Source organism: Lathamus discolor, chromosome 3 (genome assembly GCF_037157495.1).
Source record: "Lathamus discolor isolate bLatDis1 chromosome 3, bLatDis1.hap1, whole genome shotgun sequence".
Taxonomy (NCBI): Eukaryota; Metazoa; Chordata; class Aves; order Psittaciformes; family Psittacidae; genus Lathamus; species Lathamus discolor.
Genome location: NC_088886.1, coordinates 90,725,843 through 90,746,335, shown reverse-complemented (window position 1 = coordinate 90,746,335; position 20,493 = coordinate 90,725,843). Strand labels below are relative to the sequence as shown.

The window sequence follows — 20,493 nt, the reverse complement described above, 5'->3', positions numbered from 1 at the left end:
GACTGCACTTCTCACAGGTTCAGTTGTACCATTATAGTAAGTACAAAATAGATTAATGAAACGTAAAGGCTTCAGCAAAAATCACTTTATCTATGAAAAACATATATACAGTTTCTAAACTGATTATACAAAAAAATCTGGAACAAATTTAAAACAATTGCAATGCATTTATGCATTTCTTCTTTTAGAAAAGGTATTTTTAACAAGTAGTGCATAACAAACCACTTACCAGGTTCCCCACAGAAAGGACACTGCTAAACTGTTCTGTCATTGGGTAATGTTCCATGGCCATAAACAATGTGTTTAAAACAATGCAAATAGTTATAGCAAGATCAACAAATGGATCCATCACAACTAAATTGACAAGATGTTTCACTTTTAACCACGGATTCCAGCAATCCCAGATCAAGAAAGTATTTGCAAATCTGTACCAGCATGGTGGGCATTTCTGCCTGGATTCCTCAAGCTCTGAAAAAAATAAAATAATAGAAAAACATTAACAAATAATGACAATAACAAATTACATCCTCTGAAAGTTCTTGTTTTAAATATGTACAAAGATTAAATCATTCAAAGAAACAGCTCACATTAATGTGTGTTTTCCTTCACCTATGTTTAGCCATCTTAAAGTTGAGTATCTAATTTATTTAAGCTTCTCTACAATCAGTAGACAGTGAAATTATCTCTGAAGAGTGAATGACCTCAGATATCTATGTAACGAGAGAAATGTGTTTGTCTCTTTCCCATGCAAGTAGGGAGAGTCTAGACATTTAGTTTAAGTCAGTTGACTTGCTTATAGTAGATGTCTTTTGGATATTAAAAGTTAACATGACTCCATCGTCAGTTGTATAAGCTTCATAAAATATGAAATTTTTGTGTTAAATATGTGACATGCATACATATTTTGATTTGAGCTACTAAAAGCATTATATTTGCTACTACACTGATCCACTACAGTATCATAACAGATAAATGATTTGGTGTGCATACCTATCACTGATTATTTGAATCAATATTTTTAACATATGGAATGCCTGTTTTCTTATTTTAAAAATTATCACTTGACTTGTACAGATGTGGTGTCTATCCATTGAGAAACAAAACAATGTTAATATTAGCAGAACAACTCTGCCCTCAATTAGAATCTTTACAAACTGTTTTCTTCCATTTCACTGTCAATATTGTCAAGGTTACAGAGGAAAAGTAACTTCTACTGAGTTAATAATAGAAAGAATGGATCTCTAATGTGATGGGATGTTTGAGGGCAGCCCAGAAAGAAGACTGATATTTGCTTAAGTGTGAAATACTTAAACTACAAAATACATGAGAAATGGACACAACTGTTTCGATAAAATTTCTGCATAGTGGCATCAACCCAAATCTGAAATTTGTCAGTTTTCAGATATCGCTTAGAGCACAGGAAGTCTCTATCATCATGACACTTCTAGATGATTTTGCTAAAATGGCAAACATAGAATCATAGAATAGTTAGGGTGAGAAAGGACCTTAAGATCATCTAGTTCCAACCCCACTGCCATGGGCAAGGAGACCTCACACTAGACCATGTCGCCCAAGGCCCTGTCCAACCTGGCCTTGAAAACACACTGAATTAGAGTATTTGCTAGTAAGGATTTAGTGCTAAGTTCTACGCTTTGAGGACCAGTGGACTGATTTTTGCCTCTAATATTGTCCTGTATGGGTGGAATTACAGGAAGTTAGAAAGTCACTTGCCACAGATCTCAAATTCATCGAAACCAGCAAGCTCTCCCCTCACATCATACTGTAGCCTCCACACACGAAAGGGTATTGTCAGTAGAGAAAGTCTTCTGTAATATTAACATGTTTTTTTCTGGCCAGAATAATGGAAGGACAAAGTATTCAACTGAACAAGAGTGTAGCACCCTCTAAGGAGATACCCTACCTATCTGGGAGGAGAGCTAAGAATTGTATAACAAGAATCAAGAGGTACTAACACTTCCTGTTTGCACTAAAGTAAGAAGATATACTCAGAAAGGCACATGTTTGTGAGAATGGTTTGTGAATACTTTTAGAAGAAAATAGGCAAAATAAACCTTGTATTTCTGACCACAGTTGGTTTGGTATCTCTTTATTTATCTGAGAACAAAGGGCTTCAGAACCCCCTTTAAAAAGGTATATTTCAATTCTGGCTTAAATTAATCTTAAAAACACTGTAAATTTTATTGGTAATTTCTTGCCCTTTTAGAATATGTGTTGTAGGACACCCTCAGGGTTTGTGTGACTGCAGCAGCTGTCACACTGTGGCAGTATCCAGTAGATAGATCCTTTAAGTTTATAAAGGCATATGTTTGAAGCGTGAGTGTACTCAGTTTCCATTAAGTAAGCAAAACAATTCTTACAATGCAAGCTTTTTTGTATATTAAATATTTTTTTAATCTTTGATATACTTACATATGAAAGTTTAAGCAATGCTCGAGGAAGGCAGTTCATGTGCATTACCATGGGTTGATTACAGTTGACTGTTTTCTTTAAAACTATCTTTTTCATTCCAATTTCCTATTGTCTATCCTTAGATATTAAATCTAAGGAAAATATCTGTTCTAGGACATCACTGCCTTTATCATAGCAATTTGTGTGTATCTTAATTGATTTTTTCTGTTGATATCTTATAGGAAGAAAATCCCTGTATTCTCTGTTTGGGGACATGTCAGTCCCCTTACTATAATTATTTTGGGTCTGTTAGTCCACTCAATAGCATAATAATTTGGAACGTGCCACAAAAAAATAAATGACTAAGCATTCAGAATGTGTAAATGGTCTTAGAAATGCTCAAAAGCCTTCTATATCTGATGTACAGTGATTTCACTTGTCCAGTTTTACATTTAAAAAGGAAAATACGTAAATAATTGCTCTGTACATATGGTTAGCTGAAATTACTGAACTGCCTGTCAGACAAAATGCATCAAATACCTTCCATTGTATTTGTAAGTATGCTGGCTATACTCAGTGCTCTTTGTCTCGCAGCAGAATCTTCTAGCATTTCCATGGAAATTTGATAAGAACTCAGTCTTCTTTTTCTTATCTCTGTTTCTGTAGTGGTGCCCTGTAAATGAAATACAGAGGAATTAAACCATCCTTTCAACAAAAATTAACAATATTTACTATATAAGTATTGTAGTGATAATAAAAATCGAGTTTGTGCAGCACATTATACTTTCTTGCATACTTCATTTTTCTGTTCATGTAGGAATTACTTTGTTCTTTCTTGAGGAACTCAGTGGGAATTTTGTACAGTTCCTCAAATAATCAACTGAGGGACAACATACCAAGGCAATGTCAGACCAAAGGTGATCCTTATTTAAATCATAGAATCATAGAATGGTTTGTCTTGGAAGTGATCTTAAAGATCACCTAATTATCTAATTATTAAAGCAATAACGCCTAATTCTGATTTCAATGTGTCTAATGTGTCACTACTCTCTGGCATATAGCTGCCTTTGTTTTGGTTTTCTTCTGGAGTGTGGCCTAGGGATCTAAACACAGGAGTACAATTAAAAAGTTCCTAAATCTTGGTGCCTGCTCTACCACCAAGTCTGTGACTCATGGAAACCACACGCTCTTTTTCTCATTACTCTGTTCCTACCCAGAAAAAGAATAAAAAAGCCTGCAGAACTCATAAGGGATTTCAAGGTTATCTTAGTATGAAGATGAAAAAACATTTTCAAGCATTTACTAGTGCTATTTCTTTAGTGAAGACTCTTGAGTTAAATGGTTAATTTCAAGTGAAAGTATTTCTGAAATAGAAATATATGCACATAACCTCTACGGTAATCTGACTGAATTTCTGGTATGAAGGTCTGTATCAAGATAGCAGAGAAACAAAAAAGTAAAAAGAAATGTGTAATAGAAGTAGTGAAATTTCAATACTTATTTATGATGAAAACATTTTTCAGAGTAATTACAGTGGTATTATAGCTACCAAAATGCCGTAGTGAATCCATACTAAAATACTATCAATTAAAAAATTTGGTTTTTTGAAAGCTTGAAAGAACATCTTAGCCTACAGCAGTCTGAAACTGGGACTGAAATGTAAAGTAATTGCAAAGATACATAGAAATTATACGTATTTTTCTCATGAAAGTTAAGAGAAAAATTTCTTCAAGATAAATTCAGTAAGGGGTATTTCTACGAATTGTCACGGGAGTAGTAACTGCATTCTGCTTAATTTTGCAGGTGTTTCCCTCTGCATTTTTCCATGTTATATCCTTAGTTATATATCAAATGTCTGCCTTTGTTGATGAGGTGAGACTAAATAGAAATTGTCAAATTCAGTTTATGGGGTTTTTTTCTTTCCATGTACAGATCTCTTGCTGAAAGCAGGGAGAATACGATACTTTACTGAAGCTTACACATAGCAGGTTGAGGACTTTTTTCTTTACGCTCTGCTGTTTAGAAACCATTGCAAGGTACTTCTCACAGCTGTAAGAAATGATAAGGCATGCAGAGGTGTGCAGTAAGATAAAAAAACATGCCTGAACAAAACTGTAATAATTACTGATTTACTTCTAAGTACCTCTGGTACAAGCTGACCAGCAGGTGAAGTTAAAGGTGAAGGTCCTCCAACTAAGGAAACTACTCCATTGCAATCCACAGTGCTGTGCATCTTCCCATTTACTGGAAGGGCCGGTACCATTCTAGATGACACACTGGCTTGACTAATGTTACTGTTGCGTCGTTCTCCATGTCTATTTGGAACAAAGAGTGAATCTCTTCTGCTCTCATTGTCTTCAAGAGTGCTGTGCTCATCATCAGCAAAGTCATTTTCTGATCCTACATCCTTTGCATGACCTCTGAAACTGAAAATGCTTGTTTTGCTGTTGCGCCTTGGAGAAAACAGGGAGCCTCGAATGCTTAGCAAAGACTGTAAAAGATTAAAAACAAAACAGCATTAGAACTGAATTCTAAGTTTGTGACTTTTCAAGGAAAAGTTACAGTGCTGGAGGAAGAATAGTCACTTCTTTCTTCAATGGTATCAGTGTGTCCATTAGAGCAATGTGCTTATTAGGGGACCTAAAGTGGAGGTGAAAAATTCTTTTTAAGGACTGAGGAAAAGTTGTGCAGGAGACATAAGTAAGGTTGGACAGGCTGAATTGGTATGAATCCATGACTCTGCTGGAGACAGTTCTCAACTTCCCTGTCAAGGCTTTGCAGGTATTTGTCTTTTATTCCTCCTATTAGAGGACAGAACTAAAAATCTTTACTTTTCTTCTCTTCCTCATCACCTGGATTCCCCTGGGTAATAACTGATAATGCTCACTGATCATTGCTTTCTAGTTTATTTCCTAGAGGCAGAGGTGTTCTTAAGTTTGGTATTAAATTCGTTCTAAGTTCATGTAAAGAATTTGTCTCCCCTCTTCACAATAGGCTCAATAGCATGGGAACAGCATATGCAGTACTCTAGACGACAGAGGCAACAGCTTGGGGAAGTGTGAACATGACTAGCAGTACTCTTGGGCATAGCATTCTGGGGGCTGTGCCCACTGGCACACCTACCAGAAGGTACCGCTTGGCCACCAGGCGGCTCATTGCAAGCATTCACCGGGGACACAGTTACATAAAGATGCTCTTACAAATGAGAAAAATAAATCAGTGGTGGTTGGTAATTCATCTTTTAATTACAGTAGAAGCTGGTTAATGGAATGTTCTTCTCCCTTGCTACACATTTTATTAACAGCATTCATGAATAAATAAAATGAGTACTAATTGTGGAAAAGAGAAACCTTGCATTAAGCTTCTTTCAATTCTGCATTTGTACAAATATTCACATCTTAGTACATCAAAAACTTGGTTTCAGATGATTCTCAATTTTTCACTAGTTTTACAGGTGGAAAGTGCTTGTATGTAATAGCAGTGTTTTTTATCCCGGGATAATTAAAGTGAAAGCAAAAACTACATTATAATATATAAGCCTATATTAATACTGTGAAAACCAATCCCTGAATACATATATATACAGATCCACAAGTATCTTGGGATGTACATACTAAGATTTATACGTACGCAAACATAATGTGTGTGCTGAACTGGTAGTACTGGCGGGTGTTCACCATTATGAGATGTATTTTTTCTGCTTTTACAGCTACCCCAAATTTTAATAATTTGGGATGAAATCTTGTATGCTGGCTGTCAGCCTCAGGCTGAGTTACTTGAAGAATATCAGCCAAATGGTTTTGCTAACCCATTTACGTAAACTTGGCTGGAGAAAAAGTGCTGTTTTGCTTATGATGAAAGATAATTTTATCCAAAAAGAAGCTCTAGCTGCTAGAGACCATGATACTGAATTCTGACAAAGTGGTAAACTAATTACTTCACCCTTTGTACATTTCTTTGTAAATGTCTTTAGTCAACCTACAGTCCTTTGAAAAACCACATGCTCGCTAGGTTTCATCTGACTACCACTGCTGCCTTTGCTTTTTTAGAGAATGTTTCCGTGGCTGCTATGTATGTTTGTAGCCCAATCTTTCAAATATGCATTATCATGCTCTGAGCACAGCTAAATGGATTAGGCCCCTCAGGGATCTGGGAGGAGTACTGCTCTGCAAGTCCCCCCTGGATTGAGATAAAAGAGAGAAACCAGAATGGCTGCAATTCCAACACATATAGAGGCAGAAACACATGTGTCTACATGCTTCTGGAAAGTAATGTCTGAAAGGGAAGCTTGGCTCTTCTTGCAGGCTGCATCATTCATTTGCATGTGGAATATCGTGTCAAAGGACAAAACCTCTACAGGGGCCAAGTGGGCAGATCATCTCCACTCACCATTCTACAACACTGTTTCACAGTCTGCCACCCTGTTTCACCAGGGAGCTCACTGCACAGTTGTGGTGGTGCACCCCCCCCACCCCCTCCCCTGGATCTCTCCACAAGAATTCCTATTAGGCCCTAGCTTTTGCACAGGTACAAGGAGTTGGACAGCTGGGTGCTCCCTGGCCATAGCATGAACAATAATTGCTTAGCAAAGGTGGAAAGAAGCACACAGCTATCAGGAAGTTTGGATACTCCCTGATTGCATCAGTTCTTTTGGGATGATAAATCATTCCCTGACAAACTGAAACAACCAACATAGAATTGAGGCCAGGATGAAGATTTACTAATGAATAAAGCCAATCACCTTATGACCCTATAAATAATGGTCCCAAGAGAGCTCTCCTGAACTGCAGTGGGCTGCGACTGGTATCTCCCTCTGCATGGGATGCCGCTCAGAGCCTGTAAACTCTCAAGTTCATGAAATAGCGGGTCATCTGCCTGGGTTGTTATTTCTGCTCACTGACACTCAACCTTCTGAGAAAAATGACATGGTATGGACACGTACATAGATATCTAAGTGAGGCAGGACTGTACGGTCTAAGATAAGGTCTTTGGCTGCAGCTCCTTTTTATCAGCCTGACTCAAAGCCTGTTCCAATTAATGAAAGATTTTTTAGAGCAGTGTTGGCCCAAAACTGATAGTACATTTTATTAGATTGGAGATACACCTTTACAATATTACTCAAAGGAGTTGCAATAGGTTTAATAATTTTTCTTACATTTTATTTTTTTCTTATCCAAAGAACCTAGTCATTCTTTTTAATTATAATAAACATCACTTTCTTAGAAATGCAAATGTATCCTTTACAGACCAGGCATCATCCTTTATACTAGACTATTACTGAGGCTTTGTCTTTGTATTTCTGTGTGAATTATTTCTGCCACTGAATCTCATGTTTTATATGAGTCTGTAAACTAACACGTTTGAGATGAACATTAAATAGGACAAACATTGGTCATTAAACGTGGCTAGTATTAGTACGTACATGTCTACTGCCTGAGACCAATGATCATGTCAAAGAATGCATCTGAGTGACTTTTCTGCAATTACCATAACTGCGTGTAGACTTGAAATATGCAAGTTATCCTCAAGTGATGGAAGAGATCCTTTGATTTAAGGGAACTTTGAAGTTTGGATTAAATGATTTCCAGAGATCCTTCCTAAACTACTTTTTTCTGTCATTGCAACGACTCTCCATCTTGTATAATGAATTTCTAATGAAAAAGAAGAGTAGAACTAAATTCTTATAAGCCCAAATCATCCCTATGTAGTGTGACTTTGTTGCGGAGTACTGGAGCTATTTTTCTCATTATCTGCCATTTAAAGATGCTAATTAAGGAAAACAATAGCAACTAATGGTAGTGTGGAATTTCTTACGCAGAGTATTCTCATGATGTGGTCTGCTAAACCCCCCTCATATTTGTACAGTTTTGAAATGAATGCAGTACAGAGAACCTATCGTTGATTAATGCAAATATATGAGTATTAATCAAAGAGTCTTTGATTTTTTTCTTTAGTCTACTAGATACATCTTTAGAAGTACATTTTCAGAAATCTTTTAATTAAATTTACAATACCTATGCTATGTTCCTTTTATGGCTTTGCTGGTACAGTGGGTCAAACCGTATCGAATTCTTAACACTGTTAACAGTACTAACATGTTCTTTTCCTTCACTCACCTTTTACATAACTACCAATGTGTAAAGCTGTTGTAGTGTCAGTCAAAACCAAATTAGAGTAGTCATACAGAATCACAGAATCCCAAGGGTTGGAAGGGACCTCAAAACCAAAACAGGGTCCTGTACCTGGTGAGGAGATGTGAACCTTTTTTCATATGACAGTTGATTTCCTTCTGTGGAGAAGCGGAAACTTTTCCTTCTGATGCTGTCTTCTGACTCAGACTTGGGGAACTTATCGATATCTGCTTTGTCCTCTGCTTCAGACATTTCTTTCTGTCTTCTTTTCTTCCTTCTGTTTCTTCTTTCTTTAGCACTCTTTGAGCTCAACTTTGATGCTTCTGAAGAACTTTCCAAGAGTTCTCCTAATCCCCCTACACCACTGAAATCTCTTGATGCAACTGATGCTGCTGCTACTGCTGCTGTTGCCTGTGAGGTTACAAAGGAAGGTATTCCTAGTAAGCCAAAAATGAACGTTTTACAGCCTTTACCAACTATTTTTATTATCACTGTGGTAACACTGCTGGTCGTACACCCCTGAGTATGCAAATATACACAAATAAATTGAACTGAAGGCAAACTGAGTTGTATAGCTCCTCATTGTTTAGTAGCATGAGCTACTTGAAACATCGACTTCATCATAATAGTGATATCACTGTTCCTTACAGACCAGCTGCACAAGACACTGGTCTAAAATTCTGTAACTCATTGCACAACTTATACCTGTTGTAATTCATAAAATTATTATCCTTGCCTTAAAAACAAGGCTGTTCAGAAAGTAAATTTCTGTCCTTACCTGGGCTTCTTCTTGTTGCTTTTTCAGTTGTTCGAGCATCTGTTGAAATTCTGCTTCTTTCTGCTCTGCTTCTTCCATGGTGGCTTGATTCTGTTCTTCGTAGGCCATGGCAACCACAGCCAGGATCAAGTTGATCAGATAGAAAGACCCCAGAAAAATCACGAGAACAAAAAATATCATGTATGTTTTCCCAGCAGCACGCAGTGTCTAGGGAGTAGAAAAAATATCTAAATATTATTCTGCCACTTTGTTAGTACAACAGCATTATGCTTTCAACTCACGTACAAATAAGCCTATTTATATAATTTATTGTGTAACCTACAGTTTCCTTTTTGTCATAAAAATTTCTTACCAGCTGATACAGGTTTTCCCAGAAGTCCTGAGTCATTAGACGAAAGAGAGACAGAAAAGCCCAACTGAAGGTGTCAAAACTTGTGTAGCCATAGTTGGGGTTTCTACCAGCTTTCACACAGATATATCCCTCTGGACACTGCCTATGTGAAAACCAAACAGGAGGTACTTAGTCATAACTTTTATTTCCTCTGCAGCAGATCTGTTATCTTCTGGAACAATGTGCATTATTTTTTCTACAAGAAAGCCATGAATTACAGTTAAATTCATTCAGAAAAAAAGTCCTAAGAAACGAACTAACAAGCCTGTAAATGAAAGATATCCTTTCCATCCATTCACTGGTTGAAATGACCTAAATACCTAAATTCTCCTTAGTCACATATTGCATATAGATTCCTTATTCCAAATGAATTTCCTGGCAGAAATAAATAATTGCTAAAATACTTCTAAGGTTACAGACAGATTAAGCAATATTATTAACTAAATCCAATTGTACTGTTAAGGATCTCCCACATAATGCTGAGATTATTTTTTTTTTAATAAGCGTCTTCACTGTTGCCAGTTAGGTATTGGAGTTCAGCTAACAATTCCAGGCTCATAATTGGGCATGTATGTATGGCAAAATTTGCCAGTAACGAAGAACAGGTAAAGCTTATTAAAAAAAAAAAAAACAAACATCTGGAACTATGAAGCCACTACTGCGCTTTCTTAATATTTTGTATATTCTCTTTCCTGGTTCTGACCTTTGCTTTCATCCTACTTTCTTCGATCAGTACATCTCCAAAATAGATTTTACGAGAGTTCATATTTCATCATTAACACCAACATCACTTTCCAACTGAGCAAGAAGAAAGGCTGTTAATGAGTATTTTGTTTAGCCAGAGAGTAAAATATTTTGACTTAAGTAAGAAATCATTGTTTAGCAGTAAAACTGTGTAAGTTCTGTAACTGCTAAATATGGAGTTGAAACTGCACTGAGTAGGTTCCATGTTACTGCTTTTTCTACAGAATATGAGAGGATTTTTGAAAGGGTCTTACCCTGCATCAGAGCTATTACCACAAAGTAGGGCATCTCTTTGTCCTTCCAAAATGTAAAAGTGAGCTGTGTAGAAAGCATTAGAAATAAATGTGAATAACTCAAATTAACCTGAAAGTACTACAAAGTAAAATAAAATTAAATTGTAATAAAATCAAAGTGGGCAGCTGCTGGTCGCTTTGTAGTTGGTTTAGGAACTCTTCTGCTTATTTTCTACTGTATGTATTTGATCTCAGTGACTGTAAGCAATTCTACATAAGGCAGAAATACAAACTGTTCAATGTTCTTTGTTTGATCACGAATAGTTGCATACTATAGCCACAAATATATTAAGAATAGTTATATCAGAAATTCTTACATTCATCCTCAATGTAATTCTTCCAGTTAAATGTGCTCACTGTCATATTAATAAGTGTACCATTTTCATCTATGGTGCTGTTGAAGTAGGAAATAACATTTATTTCAAAAGTAGAATTGTCTGGAGGCCACTGCAGGCATTTATTCCTCAAGTTGCCCATGAACAGCTGCAGCCCTATTAGTGCAAATACACTCAGACAAAATACAGTCAGGATCATTACGTCCGAGAGCTTCTTCACAGACTGAATTAGGGCTCCTACAATAGTCTTTAGGCCTGCGAAGAGAAAAGATCCATAGATTTGTCAAGAGTATCTTTGCCCTTGCCATGTAATTAGGATATCATGCAGACACTTAAAAAGAAATTCCTTTTTATTTTTCAAAAAGTAAAGCTTCATGAACAGCCTCAGAGCTTGTGATGATGAATGAAAGAAAAAGATTACTTTTATGAATATGCAATGTACATATATTCCATTACATTGGACATATACTGTTATTCTCAAGCAGGAAATTTTATCAATAATGCTTTCCTGTTATAGATTTAATTTTATTTTTTTATTTTTTCTCTGCATTTAATATTCTGCCAATAATTCAGTTTCCAGTTAATATTAACTATGACTTCACAACAGTATGAAGATAGTATGAGATAGAAAGTCAAGTAATTTTGAGGAAAAAAAAATCACTTGCATTTGATAAACTTTCCTGCGCAATATTTATCTCCTTTTTGTTAGCTGCTTTTGTTGTTACTTGGTTGTCTTTAATGTTAATTCTAAGTGGTAAAATAAAGGAAAACATTCAAAATCAAGAAAGCCATAGCAGTAAAGCTTTTTAAATGTACAGCAATTTCTTGTGATAAAATGCAGAAAACCAAAGCAAAATAACCCATAGGCTTCATATTTTATGTTTCATGCAAGAATCTGTTAAACTCAAAGGCTGATTTTGCAAAATAAAGGAAGCTAATGCTGGAAAGGCAAAGCATCATAATCCAGGCTGATGATCCATGCCTTTTTTTTTTCCTTTGGCAACATGAGCAGCGAACAGCAAGACTTATGCTCAAAAGAAGTGAATTCAACTTCAATGGAACGAAAGTCAGCCTCTGTGTTTAACCTCGCTCTCACCTGGAATGACTGATATTGTTTTCAAAGCTCGGAGAACTCTGAATGTTCTCAACGCTGAGACATTGCCCAGGTCCACAAACTCTGTCACATATCTGTAATAGGGGAGTTCACACACAAACACAATGACAGCACACAAATAACAGTTGGAGATATGAGGGGCCTAACACCTTACACCAACTACTTCTTACCTGGAATTACAGAAATAGTTTTCAAAGCTCTCAATACTCTGAAAGTTCGAAGAGCTGAAACATTGCCTAGGTTTACAAATTCTGTTACATACCTGTAGGATTAAATCACAGTTATTCAGAATTGAGGCAGAGCTTATACTAATTATGTGGGTCTTCAAAACCTCTGTGGCAATATTAGCACTCATACTTCAAAATTTGCCTGTCTCTTCAGTACACCTCACTTTTATAATTATAAATTTTCATCATTCTGTTTAAATTTCATTGAAGTGAAACTCACTGATTTGTATTTGAACAGCTAATTAAACTAATTAGCTTGTCATAGGATGGAGATATGAAGTCAAAGGGATGACTTCCATTCTTGTGAGCAAATAATGTAGGACATGAAATTAGTGTCCCTCAGCAGTTAATTACATTATGGCTAACATTCCATACTAGCTCCTGCTGTATATTACTTTATGAGTACTAAAATGTGGGATATGTTGTCTAAACTTCACAGGTTTCAGAAAATAAACACTTTTAAATAAATATATTTATTATTATATTGTTTGTCACTAATTTCATGCCTTAAAAGCTTAAAAAATTCTTGAGCCACTTACGCCATTAAAATGACACTGAAGTCAAGCCAGTTCCATGGGTCTCGCAGAAAAGTAAAACCTTCTAAGCAGAAGCCCCTTGCAAGAATTTTGATAAGTGATTCAAAGGTATAAATTCCAGTGAAAGTGTATCTGAAAAGCATCAGAGCAGGAATAATGGATTTTTGCATATCTATGTTTATAGACAGTGCCATTCGTTATCAAATATGTCTTGCAAGAAAAGAAAAGCATTTAGAAGTAAAAGGAGAAAATCATTAACTTTACTAGACCCAAACACTTAAGAATGTAATTGTAGATGAAATTTGAACCTGATACATATATATTGTTAATTTTCTAAAACATTGATTCAATCTCACTTTTTGTGCAGGGCTGCCTCTTGGCTTTTATTCAAAAATCAGGTGTCTAAATATTACGAAGAACTACAACAAAATAATACTTTTCAGGTCAAAATCAGAGTTTTGTCAAAATCAGTTGTGGATAATAACTACACTCATTCTTATAATACAGGTTTATTTCATAAATGTTCATTAAATATAGCAAAGCATGCCCAGACTGTTATTCTTGAAGATGTGGATTGTGATTACCAATTCACCTGGCGTGGCAACTACCATTCATTTAAAAACATAGAATAGTCAGTTATAAGCAGTGAAATGCAAGGACTTCCTGAGACCCATGTGGGTCTGTGGGGACCTCTACAATAAAAGAAATCTACCTACAGATGCTACTGGTCTCCTTTCAGACTCTCAGCCATAGTCACAGTTGAGCATCCTGGGAAGTGGCGAATATTAGTGCAGTTTCTAAATACAGTATTCAAAGTAAGATTTCTTAATGCAGTGAAATAAAGCAATATAAATCAGTAACGGCTTTTGGAGAACAAGAGGGAATACAGTGGTTAGACCCAGGTTTTTCATGAGTCGTACTACTTCAAAGAAAAATATAATCTTCAGAGGAAAATGCATATCTGTTTGAGAACATGTATGACAATGAACAAGAAAAAGAAATGGATACTTTCTGGTTTCCTCACTTCTATCAGCTTTTTGTTACTCCTTCATAGGGCCCTTTCCTCAGCAGTTCGAGTTTCTTGTGATTTGGGTGTTGCATGTGTTTGCTGTAGCTGGCGCTTGTAAGTACACATCAGTGAGCCACAATAGATAATAGAATAGTATTGTAGAATGTTTTGGGCTGGAAGGGACCTTAATGATCATCTAGTTCAAACACCCCTGTGCCAAGGCATGGATGCCTTCCACTAGACCAAGTTACTCAAAGCCCCATCCAGTCCAGACTTGAACACTTCCAGGAATGGGTCATCCACTGTGCTAAGATCATGGATACTCAAGCAATATATAGTTGGCCTCACCAATAGCATGCAACAGTTTCACACAGACATTTGTAGTTCTGGAGCTCCTTTTCCAATTTACAGCTCAGAATACCCAAGGACGAGAACTCGTGTTCATACTTCACAGTAGAACTTAAGATATTCCTCAGACATAGTTTTCAAGAACAAGGTATTAAACCATTTAAATTATTCAGAGGAAACCAGAAAGATATTGATATCTTGGAATCTGATCCTTCATAACTCTGGAATGCCTATTCTGGCATGTAACTATCCATAAAGGCTTCTGAATCACGCAAAAACAAAGACATTAAAAAAAAAAAAGAGAATAAAAATGTGTGACTTACTCTACATTCTTTGTCCAGTCTGGAGGGTTACTCATGGTCATAAATACACAGTTGGTCAAAATAGTGCACATGATAAGCATGCTGAATAATGTAGGTTATAGTCAAGGCATGTAAGTCAAGTAAGTTTGACAGTTTTATAGCACTGAAATAATTAAAAAAATTAAGAGTATAAAAATATGTATAAACAATGAGACATTCTAAATCAAATCTGAAATTAAAGCTTTGCACATGATTTTATCTATTTTAAATGGTAAGCCATCTGGCATGTTATGATGCAGTTACTGTAAAACAATGCATTACTTTTATAATTCTGGTAGGTTTAGGATTTAAATGAAATTTAAACGAAATTTAAACACATCCTTAAGTCTGTAAAAATATGAAATGAGTACCCAAGCGTAATTACTGAAGCCAGGCGGATCATTTTAAAAGATCTTTAGACAGAGGCTGCTTGTTTACGCCCAAGTTGTTCTTTGGACATGACTGAAATATATTTGAAAATATGCTCCTTTATTCTGACTTGGATCTTTTATAGGACACCTACCCTAGTGCTGAAAACACAGCGCTGAAAAAGTATGCCTGAAAAGCAGCTTTTTACTCATGCTCTTTTGTCCTTGCTAAGTGTTTCTAGTTCATGACAAGTGCTACTGGTCTTGGTAAAAGTGTGACCTTAGATATGTTCAAGTGCAATGTTTTGTTACTAATTTAGACTTCGCTGCAGGGCTTAGTAGGGATCAGGTCTCCTTTTGTATATAAAGCCTGATACTTAAACTCTGACAGCTTAAGAGGTTCAGTAGAGAATTCTCTCAGTGGGAATGAAGATCATAATGCAATTCACATGTGATATTTCTGCTTTTAAAGTATGACCATCATAGTATACCCATACATAATATGTTTATCAATATGAAAAGTATTATTTCAGCAATTTAATACTTTTAAATGGCAACCCTTAAATCAACATGAATTATAAAAGGATATGAATGTACCAAAATCTTGATGGCAATTTTTCTGATGGGATTAAAAGGAGTTAAAATGTACAAGGCAGACGTGGCACTGAATCGGAAAATTGCCTTTCCCTTATTCAATACTATGAAAGTCTGAAAAAAAGAAATACAAAATTAAAATGCAGCATTGACTACATAAATGTCATTACCTCCTTCTAAAGTATTCCATTCTCCATGTGGGAGGTTCAAGTTTCATCCTACTGTCTACCTGTGGTAGGAAAATAACTGATTTCTATTAATACACTGTATTAAGCCTTCCACAGCCAATTCTCCAATTTGCTGAATTCTCCAGCATGTGGACTGAACTCTGATGTTATTAAAATTGGTGTGAATTATCAACATCAATGTCAGTTTATCAGTAATAGAAAAATTGGCATTTCATCACTAAAATATTTTCAATTTCCTTTCTAACAAAGTCTTTGATTAAATTCAGAATTTCAAATTAATCAAATACATTTTATCTCATGAGCAAACAAGCAACAAAACCAGCAAAAGGGCAGTTCCAAGCACCAGTCTGTATTTGGAACAAACACTTGACAATTATATACACATATATATGGTGACAAGGACAAACACCTGTTACTAAACAATTAACCATAATTTAAAAATATATTTTCTTTGATTTTTGATTTTTAAATACTACCAATATCAATTATATGTCTTCAGAAAATGTATCTGTGAAAAAAAATAAAAAGGATTAATAAATTTCCAGCTGACATCATTCTGAGCAGTCAAACATATGCCAGAATTTGGCATCTTGTAACAACAAATCCTTTCTTCAAAAAAATGCTGATTTCATTTTTAATAATATTCTCTTATTTTTCCCTACATGTGAGCACAAAATTTAGGTACTTATTATGTCTTAAAATTTGACCTGATAAACATACAGTTCATGTTCATTTCACTCGGTTCCTGTTGCCAGTCATTGCCTAAGTGTTTTCATTTTTATTTCAAGTGTATTTGTGCGTGAAGTTTACTTGCATCTTTGGTACTCTTTGAAATTTCTTCAGGACATGACTATTCTTTATTCCTTTTGCTCTTTGTCAATGGTAATGGCTCTCCTTTGTGTCATCATAATAGATTCTTTGTTAGGCTCTCAGCAGAGCTATACAGTATCACTGCTCTCCATGCTGATTTCCATTCTCTGTAAAAACTTGGCTGTGATCAGAAAAATGCTGCCCTCTCCGCAGTCTTTATTGCCTATCTGGTCTGCCATCTCTGGCAGAGAAAGCAGACCTCTCTACAGTGGGAAAGGAATGTTCCCAGTTCCTGTTCACAGAATACCGTCAAGCACAGCACTGAGGACAACAGAGAATGGACTCACACTCATTGGTATTTCTCTCTCCCCTAAACTCCTTCACCCAGCCAGAAATGCTAGAAAGATGTTGCCTATCCCAAGCTCACTGCTGCAGCAGATCCCGAAGACAGACTATGATTCACATATGATTTTCCCTTCACTGACAAGTCCATGATTAAGAGTAGAGCAGGGATGACTAATTCTAGTTCATCAATTAAGATGTCCACTTGTTTTCTGTTGAGCACAGTAGGCTGGTAAATAACATAAATACAGATGTCTTGTAACAAAAGATTATGCAAGTTTACTAGTTACTCTCATAAACTAGCAAGTCCATCAATAGTCTGAGTTTTTACACTTTTGCTCAAAAAATCTGACTACTTTTTCTGATCGTTGGAGGTTAGAAAATACACTTCAGTACTTCAGGTCTTCTCTGATACTTCATTTATAGAAGACTTGTTTAGAAAAACCTATTCCTCAACTTATTTATGCAACTTTATTCCTGTTTTATTTACAGCTAATGGAGAAAAGGGCTTAGTGCACACCATTATATTGTAAGTTGGAATCTGCATGGAACTGCTGGTATAAATGAAAATAACCCTTGGCCACTCTCCTTCTCTGAGCTTTCACTTCTTTAAATTTCCTTCCTAATGCTAATATTTGTATCGACAGCACTGTTACACAATGTTAATGTAGGTTATACAATTACGTATGGATTCTGCTTAATTTTCTATTTCTACTACTGAAGCCACAATTTTAAAAACAGTTTTGTGAACCAAACTCAACCACAAATTTAGTCACAAAGTTGAGAGTACTCTTAGCATGACTTTTTCCTAACAGAGTGAGGTTTTTTTTACAGTTTAAAATGTTTTATGTCTTCATTCTTTTATAGTTGCTCAATGTCAAGTGTCTTATCTCGACTGCAGCCTGGAATGCTTCAAACCATCATCAGAGCAACTGTGTCTGTTTCCTTCTGTATTTCAGAGAGACAGGAAAAGATAATCCCAAGCACTTGTCCATAAAACACCTTCTGCATTTTTGAATTTAGGGTTATTATCCACAGCTTCGTCTGCCTCCACTGTCCTTATGACATTTTGCAGGTTTATCAGGAACTGAAAGAACATCTTGGTGCTGCTAAAGGAGCATACAGTACTAAGCAGATAAAGAGTACAGATGAGAGAGAACCTGCTGTCAGATGTACCTTTTACTAATGTGCGCAGGATACAAGGTATTTTTAACTAGCTCCAGGCGGCACTATTTCAGATCCTGGAGGAGTTTAGCCCAGTCCACAACTGATCTCAGCTGCAGTGATATACTTATTTGTCAAGGGGCAAATATTTTACATGAACTGATCTGCTTGAACTAGCCTTTCTATTTCCAAGTCCCTAGCTTGTGGGTCATGTGAAAATGAGGACTCTGTATGGCTGTGCTAATCAGAAGGGGAAGTACACCTCTTAAGAATTTACATTCTTCATGGAGCACAACCATGCTATTAGAGGTCCAGTTGTGTTACAGACTTGCACATGTAACTCAGGCACATAACTTTTCTCTCACAACGTGCAACTCTTCACTCTGCTTTTTCTGTCTGAAAGCTCTCAATTAGTCTTCGGAAGAACAAAACTGTCTTTTTTTTGATTCCTTCCTCAAAACCCAGCTTTTCTGTGGTGTCTGCCACAGACTTCTAATTGACAGCTGTGCAGCAGAGATCCGTCATAGCAATCCCAAGCACCTAAACAACAGTGTTCATTGTTGTACTTTTATATGACCCAAAATATACAGAGTCTCTATATGCTGCCTATATAGGGATATATATATTTTATATGTACATATATACAGCTATAACAGAAGAATACAGCTACAGTTCTTTATTTCACTGACATGAATGGATGCAATCCGGTTATCCACAACCATTTCCACTGCAAAACCTTGCTTGGAACAGCTCACTTGTCATACCCAGTCTTACTACTACATTGAAATCAGGAAAAGTTCAGCCATGTTCTCAAATTCAGGCATACTCAAGGAATTGTATCTTCCTTGCAATGATGTAAATAACAAGTAACTGTTGAAGGAATCACAATATAGAAGGGCATAGATCAGTTCTGTCAAATGAAAGGAGGTTTCTGTGTATTTAGTGGCTTGATGGGTCAAACCATATTTTGTGATTAAAGTTTTCTAGTGTAGAAAATTATATTCTATTTCGTGCAAAAGATTATTAACTCACTTTTTTATTGATATAATATGGGTCCAGGTCTTCCAAAGGTTCAGACACCATTCCTGGAGGTATGTCACCATAAATAAATGGCAGTGTCTTTCCTGCCTCCAGGTCACTGTTTGGTTTTGGACCATTTTCATCATCATCATCTGTATGTTCTTGTTTGGGCTTTTTAGCTTTTTCTTCTGCACAACGCTTCTCAGTAGCTGTGAGAGAATCTCTAGTAAAATAGCGGAAGCTTTCAGGTCCTGGTGGTACCAGCAGTGCCTGTGCCATGTTTTCATCCTGCAAATTTAATTACTTTTAGCCTCTTGCATAAGAATGACCTAGAAAAGAAAATTAGATAATTTAGGTAAGCTATTTGTACCAACAGAAAAGAATAAAAATTTGCTCAGAAACCCTTTCCAGGCCTGAAACGGAAGCAGTGTATTTCAAGGCTGAATGAAAGAAAAAAAAACAACTGCTCAGAATTTATTCAGATATTTTACAAATAATTTTTCAGCTTTTTCCTTCTGTTCTAGAAAAATACATTACTTCTGCCCACAAACACTACCTTGCCTATGTCCTTAGACTTGCCCAGTTAGAGCAAAATACGTATATTAGTGTTTTAAAAGTGTATCTTTTTTAACAGCAAGTATAAATGCATATTCTATGAGGTACTCTTGAAAATTGTAAACCTATATTTTACTAATCAATACTCTTTTTCGATTTTTTTCAAGTATTAATTAAACTTTACAAGTGTAAATCTTTTTAATAAATGAAAAAAGCTTGTTTTTATAATTAATGCTGTTCAAATGACAGCAACTGAACTATGGAAGCAACAAGTGCAATTCCTTCTTACTGACAGTTTACCACAATGAAGGGTAATGTTAGATACCAAAGCAGGTTAGGCTGCATTTATTGACTGTCTGTGAGCTGTGAATCGAACCAACAGGCCTTTTAAGTAAAAGGAAATAGGATGTACAGTTAAGATTAGGCAGGAGAGAATCCTGCTCCTGATTCTTTGCAAGGCAAGTGCCATAATACTATTTCAGACTGAAACTAGCTTGAAATCTAACTCTGGTTCCCCATGAATGTCTTTGGTGCCAGTACTGGATGATGTCCCTGCTGCTACAACAGCCCTGCAGAGTTCCCACTCTCTGCACCAAACTCTCCATTGTAGAACAGGTCTCTTTACAAAGCCCTTCAGGGCATCAGCTGAAAGTAATGTTCTTTTCTCTCTTACAAGTCCTTCTGCAGCAGGATCAGTTGCTTAAACTTCTGCACAGTGTAGAGGTTTGAATGGCTGGAGGGAGAGGATGGCAGAAGGCAGACATCTTGTTAAGGAGCAGCGCCACCGAGTAAGAAA

The 20,493-nt window shown here is 36.2% G+C and overlaps 1 protein-coding gene across 17 annotated transcripts in view; it reads right to left on the bottom strand.

The window, feature by feature from the left end:
- LOC136011117 (sodium channel protein type 2 subunit alpha-like) overlaps positions 1–19,421 on the bottom strand; it is a 55,021-nt gene extending 35,600 nt beyond the window's left edge. For 2 of the 17 annotated variants that reach the window (XM_065672784.1, XM_065672793.1), the window contains exons 1-13: positions 19,155–19,421; positions 15,614–15,732; positions 14,639–14,728; positions 12,962–13,090; positions 12,366–12,457; positions 11,064–11,336; positions 10,708–10,771; positions 9,671–9,812; positions 9,319–9,525; positions 8,652–8,951; positions 4,553–4,900; positions 2,950–3,082; positions 230–468 (exon numbers count right to left, since the gene is read on the bottom strand). In XM_065672784.1, the coding sequence (XP_065528856.1) occupies positions 230–468; positions 2,950–3,082; positions 4,553–4,900; positions 8,652–8,951; positions 9,319–9,525; positions 9,671–9,812; positions 10,708–10,771; positions 11,064–11,336; positions 12,366–12,457; positions 12,962–13,090; positions 14,639–14,728; positions 15,614–15,732; positions 19,155–19,421 (2,403 nt within the window). Of the gene's footprint in view, positions 1–229; positions 469–2,949; positions 3,083–4,522; positions 4,901–8,651; positions 8,952–9,041; positions 9,046–9,318; positions 9,526–9,670; positions 9,813–10,707; positions 10,772–11,063; positions 11,337–12,177; positions 12,270–12,365; positions 12,458–12,961; positions 13,091–14,638; positions 14,729–15,613; positions 15,733–19,154 lie in introns of all 17 variants that reach the window. The other 15 variants (XM_065672783.1, XM_065672794.1, XM_065672787.1 and 12 more) reach the window with 14 other exon arrangements.
- Between the last annotated feature and the right edge of the window lie 1,072 nt (positions 19,422–20,493).